Source organism: Hyla sarda, chromosome 4, assembly GCF_029499605.1.
Source record: "Hyla sarda isolate aHylSar1 chromosome 4, aHylSar1.hap1, whole genome shotgun sequence".
Lineage (NCBI taxonomy): Eukaryota > Metazoa > Chordata > Amphibia > Anura > Hylidae > Hyla > Hyla sarda.
Genome location: NC_079192.1, coordinates 382,267,088 through 382,290,101, shown reverse-complemented (window position 1 = coordinate 382,290,101; position 23,014 = coordinate 382,267,088). Strand labels below are relative to the sequence as shown.

At 42.8% G+C, this 23,014-nt stretch overlaps 1 protein-coding gene across 14 annotated transcripts in view; it reads left to right on the top strand.

Annotated features, from left to right (window-relative positions):
* HMGXB3 (HMG-box containing 3) overlaps positions 1–23,014 on the top strand; it is a 78,755-nt gene that overhangs the window by 37,750 nt on the left and 17,991 nt on the right. For 12 of the 14 annotated variants that reach the window (XR_008843152.1, XM_056516969.1, XM_056516966.1 and 9 more), the window contains 9 exons: positions 3,261–3,358; positions 6,907–7,002; positions 9,213–9,359; positions 10,448–10,749; positions 12,356–12,486; positions 13,697–13,828; positions 15,895–16,079; positions 16,210–16,429; positions 20,872–21,005. Coding sequence is in view for 13 of the 14 variants with exons in the window: in XM_056516969.1 (XP_056372944.1) it covers positions 3,261–3,358; positions 6,907–7,002; positions 9,213–9,359; positions 10,448–10,749; positions 12,356–12,486; positions 13,697–13,828; positions 15,895–16,079; positions 16,210–16,429; positions 20,872–21,005 (1,445 nt within the window). In the remaining variant the exon portion in view is untranslated. The remainder of the gene's footprint in view (positions 1–3,260; positions 3,359–6,906; positions 7,003–9,212; positions 9,360–10,447; positions 10,750–12,355; positions 12,487–13,696; positions 13,829–15,894; positions 16,080–16,209; positions 16,430–20,871; positions 21,006–23,014) is intronic. The other 2 variants (XM_056516970.1, XM_056516958.1) reach the window with 1 other exon arrangement.

The window sequence follows — 23,014 nt, the reverse complement described above, 5'->3', positions numbered from 1 at the left end:
TGTAATATCAGTATAGCAATCTAATAATCCTGTGGAACAACAATTTTCAATGCAAATGTTCATTCAATTGTTCCTGTTCTCAGTGATCTTCAATATAAAGCAGATATAATGTAGCAGCTACAGATATACAGTTAATCAATTGATGCAGTGGTACTGTATCTATCCAGACAGTGATAACTCGATCCAACCGATGCAATGTAGCGCTTGGTGATCAGTAGCGAGTTGATTAACAGTCACTCAAGATCACTCCTTATAAATCTCTGTGTATATCACACATTAAAATGTCATATTAAATCAGCCAACTTGCAATAAACTCCATAAAATGCTCACCACTCCCGGGGTACCACGGATCTCCCTTAAGTGTAGTCCTGTATGCCGGTTGTATGGGATCTTTCGCCCGGTGCTTTGCCTCAGTCAGGGATCGCACTGCTGGAGTCTCGGCCAACTCCTAAGTAAGCAGCACTTGGTGGTGGGCACCGTTTGGGGGGACTGCAGCGCTGTCAAGCGGAGTCCCTTAGTCGGACCAGCTGGGAATGGTGGCGATCAGCGAGCATAAAGTCCTTATTGTAGATATTCTTCAGCAGCGGAACGTATTTTCCCTATTTTATACACCTTGGGTATAGGTGTTTGTTGGGTTGCTCGGGTCTTTAGTGACGGTCAGACAGACAGGAGCCTCCCCATTGTATCTATATAATTTACAAATCTGTTTAACTTTCCAGAGCCAGTTGATATGTAAAATAAAGTTTTTTCCTGGATAACCCCTTTAATGTTTATATTGTTCTAGGAATGTATTTAGCCCTGTTTTGTAGCCCTCAGCCATTCCTGCTGTGACCAGTTCTTGAGGTAGACTGTTCCATAAATTCACGGTTCCTATGAAAAAGAAGGCTTGTTACCCCTGAAGACTAAACATTTTTTTCTCCTGACGGTTGGAGTGCCCCTTGTCTTTTGAGGGGATTTTACCTGGAACAGTTTTCCCCATATTTTTTATATGGGCCATTTATATACTTACATAAGTTAATCATATTCCACCTTTAACCTAATTACTGTAATCTTTCCTCATAGTTAAGATGTTCCATGCCCCTTATTAGTTTAGTTGCCGTCTGTCTATCATTTCCAGCTCCATTATGTCCCTTTTATGAACCGGTGCCTAAAACTGAACAGCATATTCCAGGTGAGGCCGTACCAATGCTTTATAAAGGGGGAGTATTATGTCCCTGTCCCTCCAGTCCATGCCTCTTTTGATACATGACAATATCCTGCCGGCCTTAGAAGCAGCTGCCTGACATTGCATGCTATTCTGTAGTCTGTGATCTACAAGTACACCCAGAGTATACCCAGATCCTTCATGTTTTATAATATTTAATATTGAGGGAAATAAATCCTTAGCAGAATGCTGTTTTCTTCCCCAACGTATAATCCTGCTGTTATGTACAGACCTATAATATAAGCACCAGGACCATATACATGGAGAAGGCAGACAGAGAATATATCGGGGTTATGTACATGGTACTGTGAATTTTGTGACTGACTGGCAGAAGGATGCTGTCTGGAGATGACCAGAAATGGCCGGTCAGTACTGCAAGGAGGTGAAGGCAGAACATTCTAAAATGGTTAACACCTTAAAGAGCAGGCTATTTTTGGTCTTAACCCCTAGAGGACACGCAATGTGCAATGTACGCAATGTATGGTGGTAAGGTAAAGATGGCTGCTGTAAACAGCAGCTGGTTACCCACTGCAAATGGCGGACATCAGCAATCACACTGATGTCTGCCATTAACCCTTTAGAATGCGTAATGAATACTGATCATGGCATGTAAAGTATCTGTGGGGCTTTGTGAAACTCACCAGACCACAAGATGGAGGCTAAATATTTCCTTACCTCCTCCAGCCCGCTTTGCTGTGACCCATTTATATGGTCTGCCTTCTGGCAGCCTGTACAAATTAATTGCAGATATCACTGGTCATTGCCTAGCCACAGCACAGTACTTGAACAGGAACAGCAATCAATAGATTGCTATAAATAAATGCAAACACCAAGGAACTAAAGAACGGAGCACTCACCCGGTAATGTGTCCCAGGTTATCGACACCTGGTTATCCTTCGGCAAGGAGGCGGTAGATGGTACGGGGGGGAGCTCAGACGCCGGCCTGACCGCATTGCGCCAATCGGTGCTTCGTCAGGATTATCGGGTGTCAATAATGTCATGCCAACCTGGGACACATTATCGGGTGAGTGCTCCGTTCTTTATTTCCTTGGTGTTTGCATGCATTGGATTATCCTTGTTTCACGTGAGCATCTCCCGTTTCCGTCTTGATAAACAGCTTGTCCTATTATTGGCTACCAGGCTAGTAGAGGCAGTCTAATGTCCAGTTGCTGATTCGTAACCCTCCTCCCCTTTTCTTTTTTTGTTGGTGTTTGAAGATTGCTATAAATAGTCTGTGGTAAAAAAAAGTTTTTAAAAAAGTGAATAAGCTTTCCCCCAAAATGACAACATCATGATGTAAATGGTGGAGCTACACTTTCTAAGCTGATATATGTTTATTAATCAGTTTTTTCTTGTATTCAGCTTTGTATTTTTACACAATTTAGAGGTTTTTGTACAGAACAATATATAATTAAAATTAGCTATAAAGTCCTGAATTGGTCTTCCATCCGTTCTGCACAGATTGGTATAGAGAGAAGCAGCTCATACTGCACGTTACAGCTCCCAGCAAGTTCTGTGCATTAGCCCTTTTCCGATTAGTGGGACTCGTGCATGGAACTTGCTGGGTGTCATGCGGTTGCTTTTGCAACTGTACTGCCCAGCATGAGCTGGGTTTCTCTGCACCAATCTCCGTAGAACAGGCAGGAAACCAGCTCTAGACTTACACTTTAAGGGTGCGTTCCCACAGGGCGTTTACGCAGCGTATTTGACGCTGCGCAAAATTTATGGCAGCAGCGGGAAATACGCTGCGTATTCCTTGCTCACTATACACACAGGGCTTTCCGGCGGCAGCCCTATGTGTATAGAGAGTTTTGGAGGCGGGGCCGTGTGCCGGCGTGACTGTGACGCGCGGCTCCACCTCCAAAACTCTCTATACACATAGGGCTGCCGCCGGAAAGCCCTGTGTGTATAGTGAGCAAGGAATACGCAGCGTATTTCCCGCTGCTGCCGTAATTTTTGCGCTGCGTATTATATTCCCTGTGGGAACGCACCCTAACAATGCATTTTCCTACAATATTCTCTTTATAATAACACAATGCTTTCATATGTTTTGCAGATACACACAGCCTTCTCTCGTCCACTGGGCTAAAGGCTAGTACATTGAAGCAACTTGGTCAAGTGGTTTTACAGCAACCAGGGACTCCTGATATTACGGTATTAAGAAATATATATGTATTCAGTAGGGCAAGTGACTTTCTATAGCAGTGTTTCCCAACTTGTGTGCCCCCAGCTGTCGGAAATCTTAAACTCCCAGCATGCCAAGTTATAGTTTTGCAACAACTGGAGGCACACTGATAAAAACTGGTCTAAAGAAAAAGCAATATTTTTTTGGCCCACATCAGATGATTGGTAGGATAGTCATTCTGAAGCTGACCATTCACATACTGGAATATTTTGTTAGGATTGGGGGAAAAAATAACCCTGTTTATTTTTTTTATAACTGTTAACCCTGTACAATTATACTTATGATTATGAGTGAAAAGTAGAATGCCAAGAAACACTTAACACCTAATAACTGTGATCTGCTAGAGTCGGGTGGTCTTCAACCTGCAGACCTCCAGATGTTGCAAAACTACAACTCCCAGCATGCCCGGACAGCCGTTGGCTGTCCGGGCATGCTGGGAGTTGTAGTTTTGCAACATCTGGAGGTCAGCAGGTTGAAGACCACTGTGCTAGACCATCCTGTGGAACGTTTGGTGACCTAATGTTATGACCTAATGCATAGACATGTTATACTCTGGTATCTGGTTTTATTTGTGAACAAAGCGAGACAGACTTCACTCTTAACCAAAGTGAATGGTAGTAATGGGAACAGCCTGCTGCACTGAACGAAGCCTATTAATATGCAAAAAAATTGTCCCTTACAATCAGAATTGACAAAGTTTTGCAACATACAAATCTCAACATGCTCAGTCTGTCCAGGCATGCTGGGAGTTGTAGTTCTGTAACATCTGGAAGAGCACAGATTGGAGACCATTATACAGTGGTCTCCAAACTGTGGACCTTCAGATGTTGCAAAACTACAACTCCCAGCATACCAGACTGCCCAAGCATGCTGGAAGTTGTAGTTCGGCAACATCTGATCCTTCAGATATTGCCGAACTACAACTTCCAGCATGCCTGGGCATGCTGGGAGTTGTAGTTTTGCAACAACTGGAGGCACACTGGTTGGGAAACATTGTCTGTTTCCTAACTCAGTGTTTCCCAACCAGTGTGCCTCCAGCTGTTGCAAAACTATAACTCCCAGCATGCATTGACAGACCATGCATACTGGGAGTTGTAGTTTTGCAACAGCTGGAGGCACACTGGTTTGGAAACACTAAGTTAAGTAATAAACTTTCAAGTGTTTTGCAACCAGTGTGCCTTCAGCTGTTGCATAACTACAACCCCCAGCATGCACGGACAGCCAAAGGGCATTCTGGGAGTTGTAGCAGTATGCCTCTAGCTGTTGCATAACTACAAGTCCCAGCATGCCCTTCTGCTGTCACTGCATGCTGAGTTTTGTAGTTTTTGCAACAGCTGAAGGCACACTGGTTGCGAAACACCAGTTTGTTATCGAACTCCGTGTTTCGCAACCAGTGTGCCTCCAGCTGTTGCAAAACTACAACTCCAAGCATGCACGGACAGCCAAAGGGCATGCTCGGAGTTGTAGTTTTGCAACAGCTGGAGGCACACTGTGAATGTACAGGGTACACTCACATGGGCGGAGGTTTACAGTGAGTGCTGCAAGTTTTAGATGGAGCAAATTTTGCGCTGCAGCTCAAACTCCCAGCAGCAAACTTGCTGTGAACCTCTGCCCGTGTGACTGTACCCTAAAAACACTACACTACACTTACACTAACCTAAAATAAAAAGTAAAAAATACTACATATACACATACCCCTACAAAACGGAGCCTCCAGCTGTTACAGAACAACAACTCCCAGTATTGTCAGACAGCCATTGACTGTCCAGACATGCTGGGAGTTTGGCAACAGCTGGAGGCACCCTGTTTGGGAATCACTGGCATAGAATACCCCTATGTCCACCCCTATGCAAATCCCTAATTTAGGCCTCAAATGCGCATGGCGCTCTCTCACTTTGGAGCCCTGTCGTATTTCAGGGCAACAGTTTTGGGACACATATGGGGTATCTCCGTACTCGGGAGAAATTGCCTTACAAATTTTGGGGGTCTTTTTCTTCTTTAACCCCTATGAAAAGGTGAAGTTGGGGTCTACACCAGCATGTTAGTGTATAAAAATTAAATTTTTTACACTGACATGCTGGTGTTGCCGCATACTTTTCATTTTCACAAGAGGTAAAAGGGAAAAAAGACCCCCAAAATTTGTAATTCAATTTCTCCCGAGTACGGAGATACCCCATATGTGGGCGCAAAGTGCTCTGGGGGCGCACAACAAGGCTCAGAAGGGAGAGTGCACCATGTACATTTGAGGTGATTTGCACAGGGGTGGCTGATTGTTACAGCAGTTCTGACATAAACGCAAAACAATAAATATCCATATGTGGCCCCATTTTGGAAACTACACCCCTCATGGAATTTAATAAGGGGTGCAGTGAGCATTTACACCCCACTGGTGTATGACAGATTTTTGGAACAGTGGTCTGTGAAAATGAAAAATACTATTTTTCATTACACAGTCCACGGTTTCAAATATCTGTCACACGCCAGTGGGGTGTAAATGCTCACTGCACCCCTTATTAAATTCCATGAGGGGTGTAGTTTCCAAAATGGGGTCACATGTGGGGGGGTCCACTGTTCTGGCACCATAGGGGCTTCCTAAATGGGACATGCCCCCCAAAAACCCTTTCAGAAAAACTCACTCTCCAAAATCCCATTGTCGCTCCTTCCGTTCTGAGCCCTCTACTGCGCCCGCCGAACACATTACATAGACATATCATTTTAGGGTGATTTCTCTCCTTTTACCCCTTGTAAAAATTCAAAAATTGGGTCTACAAGAAAATGCGAGTGTAAAAAATGAAGATTTTTGAATTTTCTCCTTCACTTTGCTGCTATTCCTGTGAAACACCTAAAGAGTTAAAACACTTACTGAATGTCATTTTGAATACTTTGGGGGTGGGGTGCAGTTTCTATAATGGGGTCATCATTTATGGGGTATTTCTAATAAGAAGACCCTTAAAATCCACTTCCAACCTGAACTGGTCCCTGAAAAAGTACAATTTTGAAAATCTTGAGAAAAATTGGAAAATTGCTGCAGAACTTTGAAGCCCTCTGGTGTCTTCCAAAAGTTAAAATATCTCAACTGTTTGATGCAAATATAAAGTGGACATATTGTATATGTGAATCAATATGTAATTTATTTGGAATATCCATTTTCCTTACAAGCAGAGAGTTTCAAAGTTAGAAAAATGCTAAATTTTCAAAGTTTTCATGACATTTTTAGATTTTTTACCAAGAAAGGATGCAAATATCAGTGAAGTAGAATATGTCACAAAAAACAATCTCTGAATCAGATTGATAAGTAAAAGCATCCCAGAGTTATTAATGTTTAAAGTAACAGTGGTCAGATGTTCAAAAAATGCCCAGGTCCTGAAGGTGAAAATGGGCTGGGTCGTGAAGGGGTTAATATTTTATTCTATCATTTTACTTTTTTATATGATTTTCCACTATCATTTTATTTTATTGTTTTATAACATTGTAATTTATAATTGTGGTTTAATTCTTCCTTTCTTTTTATAAACAGGTACGAGCAGACCTCCAAGCACCTGTATCACAGCCACAACTTAAAGTGATGACAGACTCCTTTCCTACCTATAAATATAGCTGTCCTGTGGCACTGGTAGGTGTATGTCACTTCCATATAGTATTTCTTTTGCAAAGAAGAGCTTATTTAACCCCTTAAGAACACATGACGTACGCGTACGTCTCCGCACCCTGGGCAGGGATCGGACCGGGATGCCTGCAAAAATCATTCAGCAGGCATCCCGGCACATCGCCGAGGGGGGTCCTGAGACCCCCCCGTGTCGGCGATCGCAGAAAATCGCATGTCAATTCAGACATGCGATTTTCTGTTATTCTGGGCTGATCGGGTCTCTGGTGACCCGATCACCCGGAAATAGGGATGCTCGGACCTGTTAGTGACAGGCCCCAGCATCCTGCAGGGTAGGAGTGAGGTCGCAATGCTGCGATCTCCTCTTATCCCCTGCCATTGGTCAGAACTGATTTTGACCAATGGCAGAGCAGGACGGTGGATTGCAATGGAAACCCCCCGTTCTGCCCACCCCTGGATGTCAGGCAGAACGGGGGGAGAACATGGAGGCCGGTACCTGGAGGAGAAGACTCGTGGGGCCCGGCGATCATCACGGACATTCACCGGATATCCCGGCTCCGGTAGGGAATCAACGGTGGGGGGGAGAAATGAAAGTGAAAGTAATGTGATTTTTACTGTGTCAACCACTAGGAAGGCCGAACTGCAACTCCCAGCATGCCCAGACAGCCAAAGGCTGTCGGGGCATGCTGGGAGTTGTAGTTTTGCAACATCTGGAGGGTCACAGTTTGGGGAACACTGTTACAGTGGTGCCCAAACTGTAGCCCTCCAGATGTTGCTAAACTACAACTCTCAGCATGCCTAGACTGCCCAGGCATGCTGGGAGTTGTAGTTCTGTAACATCTGTCCCTTCAGATTTAGCAATTTTCATGAAATTTTTGAAAATTGCTGCTCTACTTTGAAGCCCTCTAATTTTTTTCAAAAAGTAAAAATATGTCCATTTTATGATGCCAACATAAAATTTGTGAAGAAAAATAATAATAATAATAATTTATTTGGAATATCAATTTTCCTTACAAGCAGAGAGCTTCAAAGTTAGAAAAATGCTAAATTTTCAAAATTTTCATGAAATTTGGGGATTTTTCACCAAAAAAGGATGCAAGTAACGACGAAAATTTACCACCAAAATAAAGTAGAATATGTCACGAAAAAACATTCTCAGAATATTCAGTAAAAGCTTTTTAGAGATATTAATTCTTAAAGTGGCAGTGGTCAGATGTGCAAAAAATGGCCGGGTCCTACAGTAAAAATTGGCTGGGTCCTTAAGGGGTTAAGTTGATTCACTCAGGACTCATCCACCCATCACATATTTGTTGCAGAATTCTGGTTGCAGAATCTGCAATAAAACTCGGCAACAAAGTACATAACAATGTAAGTCAATGGAGGTTTTAAAGCTGTACTCCTATGGAAAACTTTTTTTTTTTTTAAATCAACTGGTGACGGAAAGTTAAACAGATTTGTAAATGACTTTTATTAAAAAAAAATCTTAATCCTTCCAGTACTTATTAGCTGCTGATTACTACAGAGGAAATTATTTTCTTTTTGGAACACAGAGCTCTCTGCTGACATCATGACCACAGTGCTCTCTGCTGACATATCTGTCCATTTTAAGAACTGTCCAGAGAAGGAGAAAATCCCCATAGCAAACATATGCTGCTCTGGACAGTTCCTAAAATGGACAGAGATGTCAGCAGAAAGCACTGTGGTCATGATGTCAGCAGAGAGCACTGTGTTCCAAAAAGAAAACCATTTCCTCTGTAGTATTCAGCAGCTAACACGTACTGGAAGGTTTAAGATTTTTTTTTATAGAAGTAATTTACAAATCTGTTCAACTTTCTGGTACCAGTTGATTAAAAAAAAAAAAAAAAAAAAAAAAAGGTTTCCACCGGAGTACCCCTTTTTAACAAAACAGCCATTTACTGTTAAAAAAAAAATCTACAGTGAAAGTCTGTAGTATGCCCTATCTCAGTGGTCTCCAACCTGCAGACCTCCAGATGTTGCAAAACTACTACTCCCAGCATGCCCGGACAGCCGTTGGCTGTCCGGGCATGCTGGGAGTTGTAGTTTTGCAACATCTGGAGGTCCGCAGGTTGAAGACCACTGCCCTATCCGTTGTGAATTTTCACTGTGAATTTCTGCTATGTCAAGTTGTTCAAAATAACCTGGTCATTATTAGAAGAGAGTATAAATGTATAACCCTTTCTGTTCTTTTTCCTTAACAGGACCTGGGCCTAGCTACACAGCGGGGGAAAGGGAAGTGTAAAAATCCTTTCTGCAATTTCATGTACACCAACAGACACAAACCGAAAACCTGCCCCAATTGTGGATTCAGCCTAACAAAGGACAAAGTAGAAAAAGAAGTCATAAATGTGAGTCACTACAGTATATACAAATACATTAGATATTTGCCTTTCTAGGGAACGCCTCAGTTTTAAAGTACATGTGTCAAAAGTTTTGGTTGGCAGTAGAGATGAGCGAACTTACAGTAAATTCGATTCGTCACGAACTTCTCGGCTCGGCAGTTGATAACTTATCCTGCATAAATTAGTTCAGCTTTCAGGTGCTCCGGTGGGCTGGAAAAGGTGGATACAGTCCTAGGAAATAGTCTCCTAGGACTGTATCCACCTTTTCCAGCCCACGGGAGCACCTGAAAGCTGAACTAATTTATGCAGGAAAAGACATCAACTGCCGAGCCGAGAAGTTCGTGACAAATCGAATTTACTGTAAGTTCGCTCATCTCTAGTTGGGGGTCTCAGCGCTTCACTTGCTGGCTCGGCATTCAGCCTGTCTCTTTGCAGGTGATGAGCTCCATAGACTCATAACGGAGCCAGTCTCCTGCAGTTAAGAGGAGCGAGCACCAAGCCAGAGAGTGAAGTGCACTGCCACGTAGATTCAGATGCCGACCGATGAAAGCTTTTGACATGTCTGTATTTCTATACATGGGGGGGGGGGGGGGGATAGTTTGGTCTTATGAAAAACTGGTAATCACATCTTCCATGAGCAATTGGGAGTGGGAGATGTAGCATCAGATGGAGCCATTGATTGCCTTGACAGCTCTGGGACAGCAGGAACTAATGCAGTTTCGGTTCTCTAAAATTGCATTTCCCACCCCTGACTATCACTTTTAGAGATGAGCGAACTTACAGTTAATTCGATTCGTCACGAACTTCTCGGCTCGGCAGTTGATGACTTATTCTGCATAAATTAGTTCAGCTTTCAGGTGCTCCGGTGGGCTGGAAAAGATGGATACAGTCCTAGAAAAGACTCTCCTAGGACTGTATCCACCTTTTCCAGCCCACGGGAGCACCGGAAAGCTGAACTAATTTATGCAGGATAAGTATCAACTGCCGAGCCGAGAAGTTCGTGACGAATCGAATTTACTGTAAGTTCGCTCATCTCTAATCACTTTGATGTAGTTGCTGCTAAATTCTAATTGGCAATTTGTTCTTTATTACAGGAAACCCCAGTTTGCATTACCACCGATCTGAGTGTACGTGAATCTCTAACACAAGCCCAAAAAGAAATCCAGCGTCAGTCCACCCTCCAGCTAATCCGTAAAATTGTTCAGATCCCTGAGAATGAATCTGAATTATCAGATACTTTTAATCTGATCCAGGAGCTAAATAGTTCCCATTTAATACTTTCTGATGTGAGTGATGGCACGGTCACCATCGAGCAAACCTCCTGGGCCAATGTCTATGAGTCCCCATCTGACCGCTGTCTGCTTTGTGGAACTCAGTTATTTAAGGGTGATAAGAAGTAAGTTGATTTTCTTGTTTGTTTCATTGTAGATCGAGGGTATATATATTACTGCCACTAGGGGGGCGCTGAATCCATCTTCATGATCTGCTTTGAAACTTACTACATTATATACATCTATTTTTTTATTTTACACTCTCCTGCAATTTTTTGGGAGTGAAATATTCCTTTATTTTGCTGATCAGTGGGGTCTGATCTCCGTGATCAAACATTGACGGCCTGAGTTTTATAAATTACACTAGATTCAGGAAAGATTATTTAATAAGAAGAAATCTTGCTATTTTATAAGTGATCCTTCTGCATAGCTTGTTGTATGCTATCGCCCTAAAACAGGGAGGGAGTTAAGGTCCATCAAGAAAAATCAGTTCCTATCTGAACTACTGGCTCCAAGTTTACACTGTCTGAATATGACCAAGGGCATCTGCATGGAGTTTGTATTTTCTCCCATTGTTGATATAGGGTTTCTCTGACTTCTCCATTGTACTCTAAAAAACACACAGAAAGAATAATTGTCTTCCAATGGAATTGACCCCAGTATATGTGTCTTAGACAAAGAAGTGAGATTGTGTGTCCTATTGTGGGCAGAGGCTGATGTGAATTGTGGTTCTGTACAATGCTGGTTTTGATGCTAAGTTGGCACCAGGGAATCCTATTTTAAAGGGGTATTCCAGGAAAAAAAAAAAAAATTTTTAAATATTTCAACTGGCTCCAGAAAGTTAAACAGATTTGTAAATTACTTCTATTAAAAAATCTTAATCCTTTCAGTACTTGTGAGCTGCTGAAGTTGAGTTGTTCTTTTCTGTCTAAGTGCTCTCTGATGACACGTGTCTCGGGAACTGTCCAGAGTAGAAGCAAATCCCCATAGCAAACCTCTTCTATTCTGTGCAGTTCCCGAGACAAGCAGAGATGTCAGCAGAGAGCACTGTTGCCAGACAGAAAAGAACAACTCAACTTCAGCAGCTGATAATTATTGAAAGGATTAATATTTTTTAATATAAGTAATTTACAAATCTGTTTAACTTTCTGGAGCCAGTTGATATATATATATAAAAAACGTTTTTTTCCTGGAATACCCCTTTAAGGATAAATGATCATTATAAAATTACCATCTTAAAGTCTGCTGTAAGATGTGTGATGCCAAATACAGTAGAGTGTTATATAGGCATTGTATGAATCCAAATAACCATTCACATCCCTAATCACACTTATGGAGATATAGCAGCCACTATTCCAGACAGGTAGGAGCTGGGTATTGAGGTGGATGGGGATTTGCACTTGCACAATGGCACTTTTGCTTGTTCTTTTTTTTTTTTTTTTATCTCTTTTTTATTAACGAAACAAGTCAAGTTAGTACAGGGGAGAGATGGAACAGTAGTGAGAATATCAAAATAGCAAAAGTTGTCCATTTTACTGAAGCAATAAAGGCACATAAACAGGGTTGGGTTATAATACAGATAAACATCAGCCGAGCACACAAAAGATACGTACAATGGCACTTTAAGCCTGAGGACAGAAAGGCCAGAGCTCTATCCTTGAGTTTACTCCAGGATTCATAGTAAGAATTGTACCTCATCTTAATAAACTGTAATCCTCTATTTCTATCCAGCAGCTCAGTGGCAGGAGCTCAGGACTGCTGGTTACTAACCTCTACCCGTCTGCATCTGGTGAGCGCTCAGGTGAAGGTGTGTCTAAACCCCCAGTGTCTGGCACTACATAGCTTTAATGACATCTTTACAGGTATGTATGACAGAAATGCAGCAATCCACCAGTGGTTCCTCCCAGTTGACCAGCCTCAGTGGTTATAAAGCAGTACTACACATAGTTCGTGTATAGTATTACTGCTCAAGCCCATTGGTTTCAATGAAGCTAACTTTCATACACAACCCCAGTACAGATGTGGCACTGTGCATGTAAGAAAGCAGTAATCCTTTTCCAATCCTGTAGAACTATAAATCCTAATTTGAGATGCTTCAGAAAAGCAGCATGGTGGAAATTCTAACTGACTGGAGCAATACTTCCTCTAGTTATACCTTATATATGTCTCTTATTCATCACCAATTGATTTTTTTAAGTTAGGTTAAAGGGGTACTGCAGTGGAAACTATTTTTATTTTAACTGGTGCCTGAAAGTTAAACAGATTTGTAAATTACTTCTATTTAAAAATCTTAATCCTTCCAGTACTTATCAGCTGCTGTATGCTCAACATTAAGTTATTTTATTGTTGAATTTCTTTTCTGTCTGACCACGGTGCTCTCTGCTGACACCGCTGTCCAGAGCAGGAGCTAATCCCCATAGTAAACCTCTCCTGCTCTGGACAGTTCCTGACATGGACAGAGGTGTCAGCACAGAGCATTGTGGTCAGACAGAAAATAAATTGAAAAGGAAAAGAACTTCCTGTGTACCATACAGCAGCTGATAAGTACTGGAAGGATTAAGATTTTTTAAGAAATGTACAAATCTGTTTAACTTTCTGGCACCAGTTGATTAAAAAAAATGTTTTCCAGTGGATTACCCCTTTAATGGTGTTCATTTATTTTTAGTAGGTGACAATGGGAGAGCCACAAATAACACCTAAATAAGTAAAAAATTAAAAAATGTATATATAGATATTGCTCCATGTTCCAAGTGGAACAACTTCAGTATTTAGCTAAACCTCTGTGTGTTATATTCGTATAGAGCTGTGGCCTCCAAACTGTGGACCTGCAGCTGTTGCAAAACTACAACTCCCAGCATGCACTGGCAGCCGTTGTCTGTCCAGGCCTTCTGGGAGTTGTGGTTTTGCAACATATGGATGTCCACAGTTTGAAGACCACTGTTCTAGAAAATGTCTGTGTATTTTTAGGGAGAATTTGTTCTACATAAGTGCCATGTTTCAGAATCACCAGTGATGCCCAAGCTGGGTGTATACTGCTCTTTCTGATCTTACCATATTCTTTCTGATCACTAGGACTGTTCAATGTGGGGAACAAGCTTCTGGTTAGTCTGGATCTTCTTTTTTCTATCCGGAACCAAATAAGAGTAGGAGAAGACCCCAAAATGTCTATCAGCAACATCTTGGATTCAGTGCAAAGACAAGCAGGTAGGACTGAATATTGTGACTTTATCAATTCTATGGGGATTATTTTTTTTTTTTTAATTGATTGCCTGTTCTCGGAATAGACCATCATTATGTAATTGGTGGGTGTATGACTCCCAGCACCCCCACCAATAATCTGTCTGTGAGATCAACGGCACCTGCATACACAGTAAAGAGGATCAGAAGCAGACTTTGTATAGTTCAGCTCCCATCCACTTCAATGTGGAGTTAAAGGGGTTATCCAGGAAAAAACTTTATTTTATATATCAACTGGTTCCAGAAAGTTAAACAGATTTCTAAATTACTTCTATTAAAAAATCTTAATCCTTTCTGTACTTATGAGCTTCTGAAGATAAGGTTGTTCTTTTCTGTCTAAGTAATCTCTGATGACACCTGTCTCGGGAAACGCCCGGTTTAGAAGAAAATTCCCATAGCAAACCTCTTCTAAACTGGGCGGTTCCCGAGACACGTGTCATCAGAGATTACTTAGACAGAAAAGAACAACCTAAACTTCAGAAGCTCATAAGTACTGGAAGGATTAAGATTTTTTAATAGAAGTAAATTACAAATCTGTTTTGACTTTCTGGAGCCAGATGATATATAAAAAAAAGTTTTTTCCTGGATAACCCCTTTAAGCTGCAGTAGCCCAGTAAGGTCACTTGACGATGTACAGTGATCCCTCAACTTACAATGGCCTCAACATACAATAGTTTCAGCATACAATGGTCTTTTCTGGACCATTGTAACTTGAAACCAGACTCCACATACAATGCTACGGAATCTGCAAAACATGTCAATGGCTGGAAGAACCGACCAATCAGAATGGGCATTTTACTTGTAAAACACCTGTATTACTGAAGTGTACAAACAAGCAAAAAGAAAAATAGCCAGCGCAACAACCTAATACACGGGTGCACACTGCTATGGCAGATATGGAGTATACAAAAAAAGAGGATTGCAGCAGCACACATTGGTCAAAAAATTGAGGCTCTTAGCGCACTTTTTGATCAAAACGTGTCCCCCATCCACCACGGGGAGGTGGCCTCATTTAGGATGGGACCCTAGCACAAATTCTGAGCCTAACACTCAAATATCCACTCACCTCTGTTGGGCATATAGCCTCTGACTGGGTGACATGCTGGATCCATAAACAATTTAAAACACCACCTGTGAAAAAGGGGGAGGGGTGCACAGCTAAAGAGGGTGCCATTTCCCTCGGAGTTGTACAAACAAGCAAAAAGAAAAATAGCCAGCACAACAGCCTAATACACGGGTGCACACTGCTTTGGCAGATACAGAGTATACAAAAAAAGAGGATTGCAGCAGCACACATTGGTCAAAAAATTGAGGCTCTTAGCGCACTTCTTGATAAAAACGTGTCCCCCATCCACCACATATTACTGAAGTGTATGCACCGACTGGTGTTTGGTAGCGCCCCCTACAGTACAGGGAGGTATTACATGTTCTGTACTCTTTACCTGTACCAGGGTTAGCTGCTCCTTTGGACACCAGGTGAGGGCGGCTCCATGTTACTTTTTTAGGGCATTGTGTGTACTGTACAGGACCCCGAAGAAGCTCCTGTCCTCTACATAGATCAACATTTCCCAACCAGGGGGCCTCCAGCTGTTGCAAAACTACAACTCCCAGCATGGGAGTTGTAGTTTTGCAACAGCTGGAGGCACCCTGGTTGGGAAACACTGACAGACAGTGATTACAGCTCCCAGCAGATCTTTCTTACTTTTATATGTAAGGATTTGCTTTATCTGTATTACTTATCTACTTATTTTTCTGTAATCCTCACGTTTTCCTATTTTTGGAGACATTTTGGAGGCTTCAGAACCAATTACCAGGTTTCCATAGAGTAATGTTCTCAACATACAATGATTTCAGCATACAATGGTCGTCCTGGAACCAATTAATATTGTAACTTGAGGGACCACTGTATTTAGATGTCTGCTTCCAACTTAAACTCTGTATTGCAGGTGCCACAGCCCTGCATATAGTTTATAAGTATAGGTATCCTAACATGGGTACGATTTAACTTCTCTTCTGTCTTTTTTCCCCCCTAGAGAAGGTCCTGAGTGCAGAAGAGCTGCTGACAGTGCAGGAGCTGCTGAGCTGTGGTTATTGGGCTTTCGAGTGCCTGACAGTCCGGGATTACAATGATATGATCTGTGGTGTATGTGGAGTAGCTCCAAAAGTGGAAATAGCACAGAGGAATGTAGAGGATACGTTGACGCTGACCAACATTGAGGTATAAATAACTAGGCCTTTGTAAGGTTCTCTTTTGCGCAATCATAAAATCGTTCTTCTCTAAAAAAAAAAAAAACTATAGTAAACGGGTAAGATTCAGCCGCCAGTTGCTCTTGTTTCTTTGTCTCCAGTTTACCTGGCCGGAGTTTTTAACAACCAATGAGGTGAGCATGGAAGATTTCTGGTCCACACTGGAAAATGAAGTCTTGGAACAAGCTGCCTTTCCCTCTAGTATTCCTATCACAAAGTTTGACGCCTCCATCATCTCCCCATTCTTCCCTCCACTCATGAGAGGAGCTGTGGTAGTAAACAGCGAGAGCTACAAGAATCTGGAAATACAGAAAGTTGTGGGTGAGTATATGTCTGTGCCTCTGGTCGATCACTAGGTGTAGCTTGTCTTTGCTATTTATGTAATCGTGTATCAGAAAAGAATGTGCAGAAAAAAGAATATTACACTTTGTAGTGTGCAACTTTCAAGGAGACACTCAAGACAGTAAAAAACACTTTTTATGAGTGGCCCACTTTTGACATGTCATACGTGAAAAGTTTACATCAGTTGGGGTCTTAGTGCTGAGACCCCCTCCAAACTTTATTTTTTTAAAATTTTCTTTAGGCCATTTTTTTTAGGCCCGCCCCCCCAATGCAAGTCTATGGGACTGGGCGTGGCGGCCCCTGCATTGCCCGCCATCACGCACAGAGCGAGCCTGCCCCGTGCAGCAATGACAGAGAGGCGCTGCAGCCGAGATTTTGGAATAAAGCCACTTTTTAGATTTTTCACCACTATTGAGTGCTGCGGTCATCCTTTCTCTATCTCTCTCATCTCTCTCATCTCTCTCATCTCTCTCTCTCTCTCATCTCTCTCTCTCATCTCTCTCTCTCTCATCTCTCTCTCTCTCATCTCTCTCTCTCTCATCTCTCTCTCTCTCATCTCTCTCTCTCTCATCTCTCTCTCTCTCTCTCATCTCTCTCTCTCATCTCTCTCTCTCTCATCTCTCTCTCTCTCTCTCATCTCTCTCTCTCTCATCTCTCTCTCTCTCTCTCTCATCTCTCTCTCTCTCATCTCTCTCTCATCTCTCTCTCTCTCATCTCTTGGATTTGTGTGGCCAAAAAATAGAACCAAAAGTTAGGCAACCCCCAACCTCCTTTCCCTTCTGGAAGGGTGAGATCCGAGTATTTTATCCTTACCCGGCCTCTTCCCCATATTAATTTATTTATTGCTTCTTCCAGGCCTTTGAACCATTGCCTGGGTATCCACCCTGGTGCTGCCCATATTTATTTTTTTTACTCAGAAAAGTTTTTATTGAACATTTTGTTTTTTACAACAAACAACAAAACAAAAAGCCATAACCAATCCCCCCCCCACTCCCACAGAACCCCCCCCCCCCTTGGTTCCCGTGTCATTCCCTTCCTGTAGGATGGAGAAAAAAACCACTGCATAGGAAAATAGTGCAAAGAGAAAAAAATTAATAAAAATTTGCATGATCTTTACATACATTGCATAGATAAAAAAAAAACAACTACGGCATGCTAAGTAAGAACATATCCTCTACACCAGTAGAAAAAGGAGTGTCACCGCTCTACACAATCAGTAAAGGGTGTGGGTGAGGACATTCATAGGGAATTGCAGAAAAAGTACAGGTGGGGTTCCATACAGTAGCTTGAAGGAAGTATCACAGCCAAAAAACATACAGCAGGAGAGGATTGACATGGCATAACAAGACATACAAGAGAAGAGCAACACAGCAGAAGGAAAGACAGACTAACTCACTCCCCCCAACAACACTTCCATAGGGGTCCTCCGTAAGTATACAGACGGCAGACCTGGAGTGTCAATCCAGGGTCCCCATATTAGCTCAAATTTATGCATGGCCTTCCGCTTGAGATACACAGGTGCTGCCCGTATTACATGTAAAACTTGGGGTAGAATTACCATTTTAACCAACGCCACTCTGCCTGTGCGAGGGGGAGGCTACTCCACACTTTGACTTTCCTCTCTATTTATTTTTTTAAGGGGTTTTAGATTGAATTCTTCATATGCCTTATTTTCAGTAGATATTTCCAATCCTATATATTTCAATGATTCACCTGGTCCTACTATATGAACTTCATGTACTGATATTACGCTTCTTCTCTCCACTGGTAAGAGAGCCGATTTATTCCAATTAACCTCCATATTTGAAACACTACCAAAGTTTTTAACCTGGTTAATTACAATTGGGAACATTGTCTCAGGGTTGTCCAAGTACAACAGCAAGTCATCTGCGTATAGTGAGACTTTATTATTCCCTCCACCTATTCCGAACCCTTTAATTTGGGGGGGATGTTCTTAAGACCTCTGCCAGTGGCTCTATAAACATTATGAACAAGAGGGGGGAAAGAGGACACCCCTGTCTTGTCCCCTTCGACAAGACAAGGGGATCTGTTAAGTTTCCATTAATTATAATACGCGCTTTGGGATCTTTATAAAGTAGTTTTATCCAGTGCACTATATTTGGCCCCAATCCAAATTTATCCAACACTCGCCAAAGAAACCTCAATTCCACTCTGTCAAACGCCTTGGTGGCGTCCAATGACAGAGTGGAACGGAGTGGGTGGCCTTCCATTTGAACACTTGCCATAGCACAAGTTAAATTATCATAAATCAATCTCCCCTTTAGAAAACCTGTTTGGTCTGTATGTATCAAATCCGGAATAACCTTAGATAAACGCATAGCAATTATCTTAGCCAACAGTTTCACGCCTACATTTAAAAGTGAAATTGGTCTTAACAATGAGGTCAAGAAACAGATCTTTTTTTGGTATAAGAATTATATTTGCTTCCAACATTGAGGGGGGGGAATGCTGAAATTTTGAAGGATTCATTGAATACAGCATACAAAATAGGTATCAACACATCCTCCCACTCTCTATAAATTTCCCAAGGAATCCCATCTAGGCCCGGCGCAGAAGACCCAGAGTAGGAATGGATTGCTTGCTTCAGTTCTATTAAAGAGATGTCCCTCCAACCTTTAGATATAGCTGAGTAAAGCCCACAGCTGTGCACCTAACTCCCCCCTTTGGCGATAAACCTGACTGTTAGCAGGAGATGGGCTTCATTATAAGTCTATAGAGCCCATCTTCTGCAGTCAGTCAGAGTGCTAAGCTTGGAAAGAAAGAGTGCTTTACCTTGCTATGTCTAATGATCGTAGGGGGCTCAGCACTAAGACCCTGACTGATCCGACTGCTGGAGATGGGCTCCATAGACTTACAATGGAGCCCATCTCTTGCTGCCAGTCAGAATAAAAATGCAAAGACTTGGAATGACAAGCCATGCGCTTCACCCAGCTATAACTAACTAATGAAGAGGATACCCCAACCGATCTTAAGAGGTTATCCAAAAGAGAACTTTATTACCATGCTGCCTAGAATGGTTCTTGTGGTCGACTCGTCACACTGCAGTCAGATAATCACTGGCCACAACAATGTCCTGCCTCGGCCAGTGATTAGCTAAGCGGCAGTGTGATGTATAGGGCCCCTGCAGGAAGTACAGTGGTCCCTCAACATACGATGGTAATTCGTTCCAAACGAGCCATCGTTTGTCGAATCCATCGTATGTTGAGGGATTTGTGCAATGTAAAGTATAGGAAGCTGTACTCGCCTGTCCCCGCCGCTCGCGATGGTGTCCCGCCGCTCCTGATGGTGACCCCGGGCCTCCGCTGGGCTCTCCTGGTCATCTCCAGTCCTCCGCTGTCTTCTCCGGTCCTCTGCTGTCTTTTCCGGTCCTCCGCTGTATTCCGCAAGGCCTTACTGGGCCTGCGTAGCGATGTCATTACGCCGCTGCGTACGCCATTCCTATTGGATGACGTGCGCAACAGCGCATTGACATCATCGGAGAGGGCCGAGAAGACACCGGAAGACCAGCGCTGGACCCGTAGGGCACCCCGGAGCATTGTGGAGGGGTAAGTAATACTTACCGCACCACACGGGGAACATTAAGCTGCTGTCTGGCAGCAGCTTAAGCATTTTGCGCTGCCGTATAGCACTTAATGCGATGGCCCCGGCATAAAAAAGCATTGTATGTCGATGCTGACATCGACATGCGATGGCCTCTGAAAGGCCATCGTATGTCGATTTGATCATATGTCGGGGCCATCGTAGGTCGGGGAGTCACTGTAGATGCTAGCAATCTGGGCAGCATGTTAAAAAAAATAAAAAATAAAAGTTCTATCCTGGATAACCCCCTTTAACTTTTCATATGTCTGTGTAAGATATCAAAAGTGTATTAAAATGACAATAAGGCTTTAAAAGGGTACTCCGGCCCCAAGACATCTTATTACCTATCCAAAGGATAGGGGATAAGATGTCTGATTAAGGGGGTCCCGCCGCTGGGGACCACCGCAATCTAGCATGCAGCACCCACCTGTAAGTACTGCCGGAAGCACTGGAGGCTCTCAGTCTTATGCCTCCCGACCACTGGGATGGAGTATCGGGATGTCACGACTCCGCCCCCGTGTGACGTCACTTCCTGCCCCCTCAATGCAAGTCTATGGGAGGATGGCCATCACGCCCCCTTCCATAGAATTGCATTGAGGGGGCGGGATGTGATGTCACACGGGGGCGGAGTCGTGACTTCCCGATACTCCATCCCCGCGATCAGACATTTTATCCCCTATTCTTTGGATAGGGAATAAAATCTCTTGGGGCCACAGTACCCCTTTAAAGTTCCACTGTTTTTGAACACCAGCCAGTCAGCCAGCCCTTTGGGGCAGTCTGCACAGAAACGGTGTAATATTTCTTCTTTTTGGGGTTTGCAGGTAATGGCAGCGCTCTTGCGAGACTTCTTCATGATGGGACACTAAAGTTGGATGATTTAAACAAACTCAGTACTGAAGAGCTGCAAAAGGTGTTGACACTTTGTGGGATTCCTTGGGAAGCCACAGATACAAAGGTAAAGCCCTGTAGTTATTTGCAATGATCCGCCTCATGTTTGTCATATTTGCTTGCATTGTGACTCTGTAATGTAAGACTTAATTAAAGGTTAAAGGTGTTTTACAATATTTTTAAACAAAATACATACAGAGATCAGGGTAAAAAATTATAAAAATAAATTTGTTCTTACCCATATGTACCCTGCTGTAAGGGTGTACGTTGAACATGTGATGCAGCAGCCAATCACTAGCCTCAGCGACCTTCCTTTACTGCATGTGACCTTTGAGGTCAGCGATTAGCTGCAGCATTGCATGAACAATGTTCGGGATATCATTGCAGCACTCTGCCAGGGAGCAGCGGCAGGGAGTGAGTACAGGGTTTTTTATTACCCTCGTTTTTCCTCAGTCTTATATTTTCTCCCTTTCCTGCTTGTTTTCTGCTCATCTTTCTGTTTTTTTTCAAGAGCAATGACACTAAGGCAGTATATTGCGGCACCTACAATGTTTGAGTGTATGCATCCTGAAACCATGCATTCCATGTGTAAAAGCTTTAAATATGTTATGCATCCAAAGTAACTTCCTTATTAAAAAGGGGTGTGGCTTATATTGTAATGGGTGTGGCTTGTATACTATACCATGCGCCAAAAATGTGGTGTACAACTTTGGTGTGAAGTAAGCCAAGTAGATATTATATAAGCCTACAGCCACTTCCTCTCTACAAGATTATTCCAGATATTCAAATTCAAATACAACTTAAAGGGGTATTCCAGGAAAAATCTTTTTTTAATTTTATATGTATATGTATATATATATGTATATATATATATATATATATATATATATATATATATATATATATATATGTGTGTGTGTGTGTATATAAAAACTGGCTCCAGAACGTTAAACAGATTTGTAAATTGTAAATGAAGAAGCACGTACGTGCACTCACCGCTCAGCAGAGATAGCTGCGTCTCGGAGTCCCGTTCATGGGGTGCTGGGTCTCAGCATCAGCGCAGGTGTGTGGCGCTCGGAGGTTACACCAGCAGTTTCGCACGTGAGTGCGTGCTTTTTCCGGCCTCTAGTTTACGTCATCGCACCCAGGTATTTATCAGCAAAGAAACAGAGTGAGGTTACCATAGTAACAGCAAACAAAAAAAAAGACTGGAAGTCAACTGAAAAGACCATCACTTCGTGCACGTTTATTCATTCATACTAAAGCAACTCATAAATAGTGGTAATATGGTAATGTACATTATCATTGATACACCATAAAATATTTTAATTTCATTATTTATCTATGAATACATCCACACCCAGTGTCCACAATTAATTTTTATACAAAAAATAGATATGTTTTAGTAATAAATTTGTATACAAAAGTTACATTTGTCAATTAATGTAAAAAAGTTATCATATAAATTGTGCTACTATATAAAATAATTTTATTACATCAATTTATTTATTGCTACAGGCATCTACCGTATTTATCGGGGTATACCAAGCACCGGCCTATAACACGCACCCTCATTTTACCACGGATATTTGGGTAGAAAAAGTTTTTTACCCAAATATCCATGAAAAAATGAGGGTGCGTGTGTGCGCGTGTATACCCCGATACACCCCCAGGAAAGGCAGGGGGAGAGAGGCCATCGCTGCCCGCTTCTCTCCCCCTGCCTTTCCCGGGGTCTAGAGCGCTGCTGTCGGCCCTTCTCTCCCCCTGGTTACAGCCAGGGGGAGAGAAGGGGCAGCGGCACCCATTGCCGGCGCCGCTGCCCCGTTGCCTCCCCCCATCCCCGGTGGCATAATTACCTGAGTCCGGTCCGCGCTGCTCCAGGCCTCCGTCGTGCGTCCCCAGCGTCGTTGCTATGCACGGCGCGGCGCTCTGACGTCATGCACCGCGCCGTTCAGCGCATAGCAATGACGCCGGGGACGCACGACGGAGGCCTGGAGCAGCGCGGACCGGACTCAGGTAATTATGCCACCGGGGATGGGGGGAGGCAACGGGGCAGCGGCACCGATAGTCAGGGGG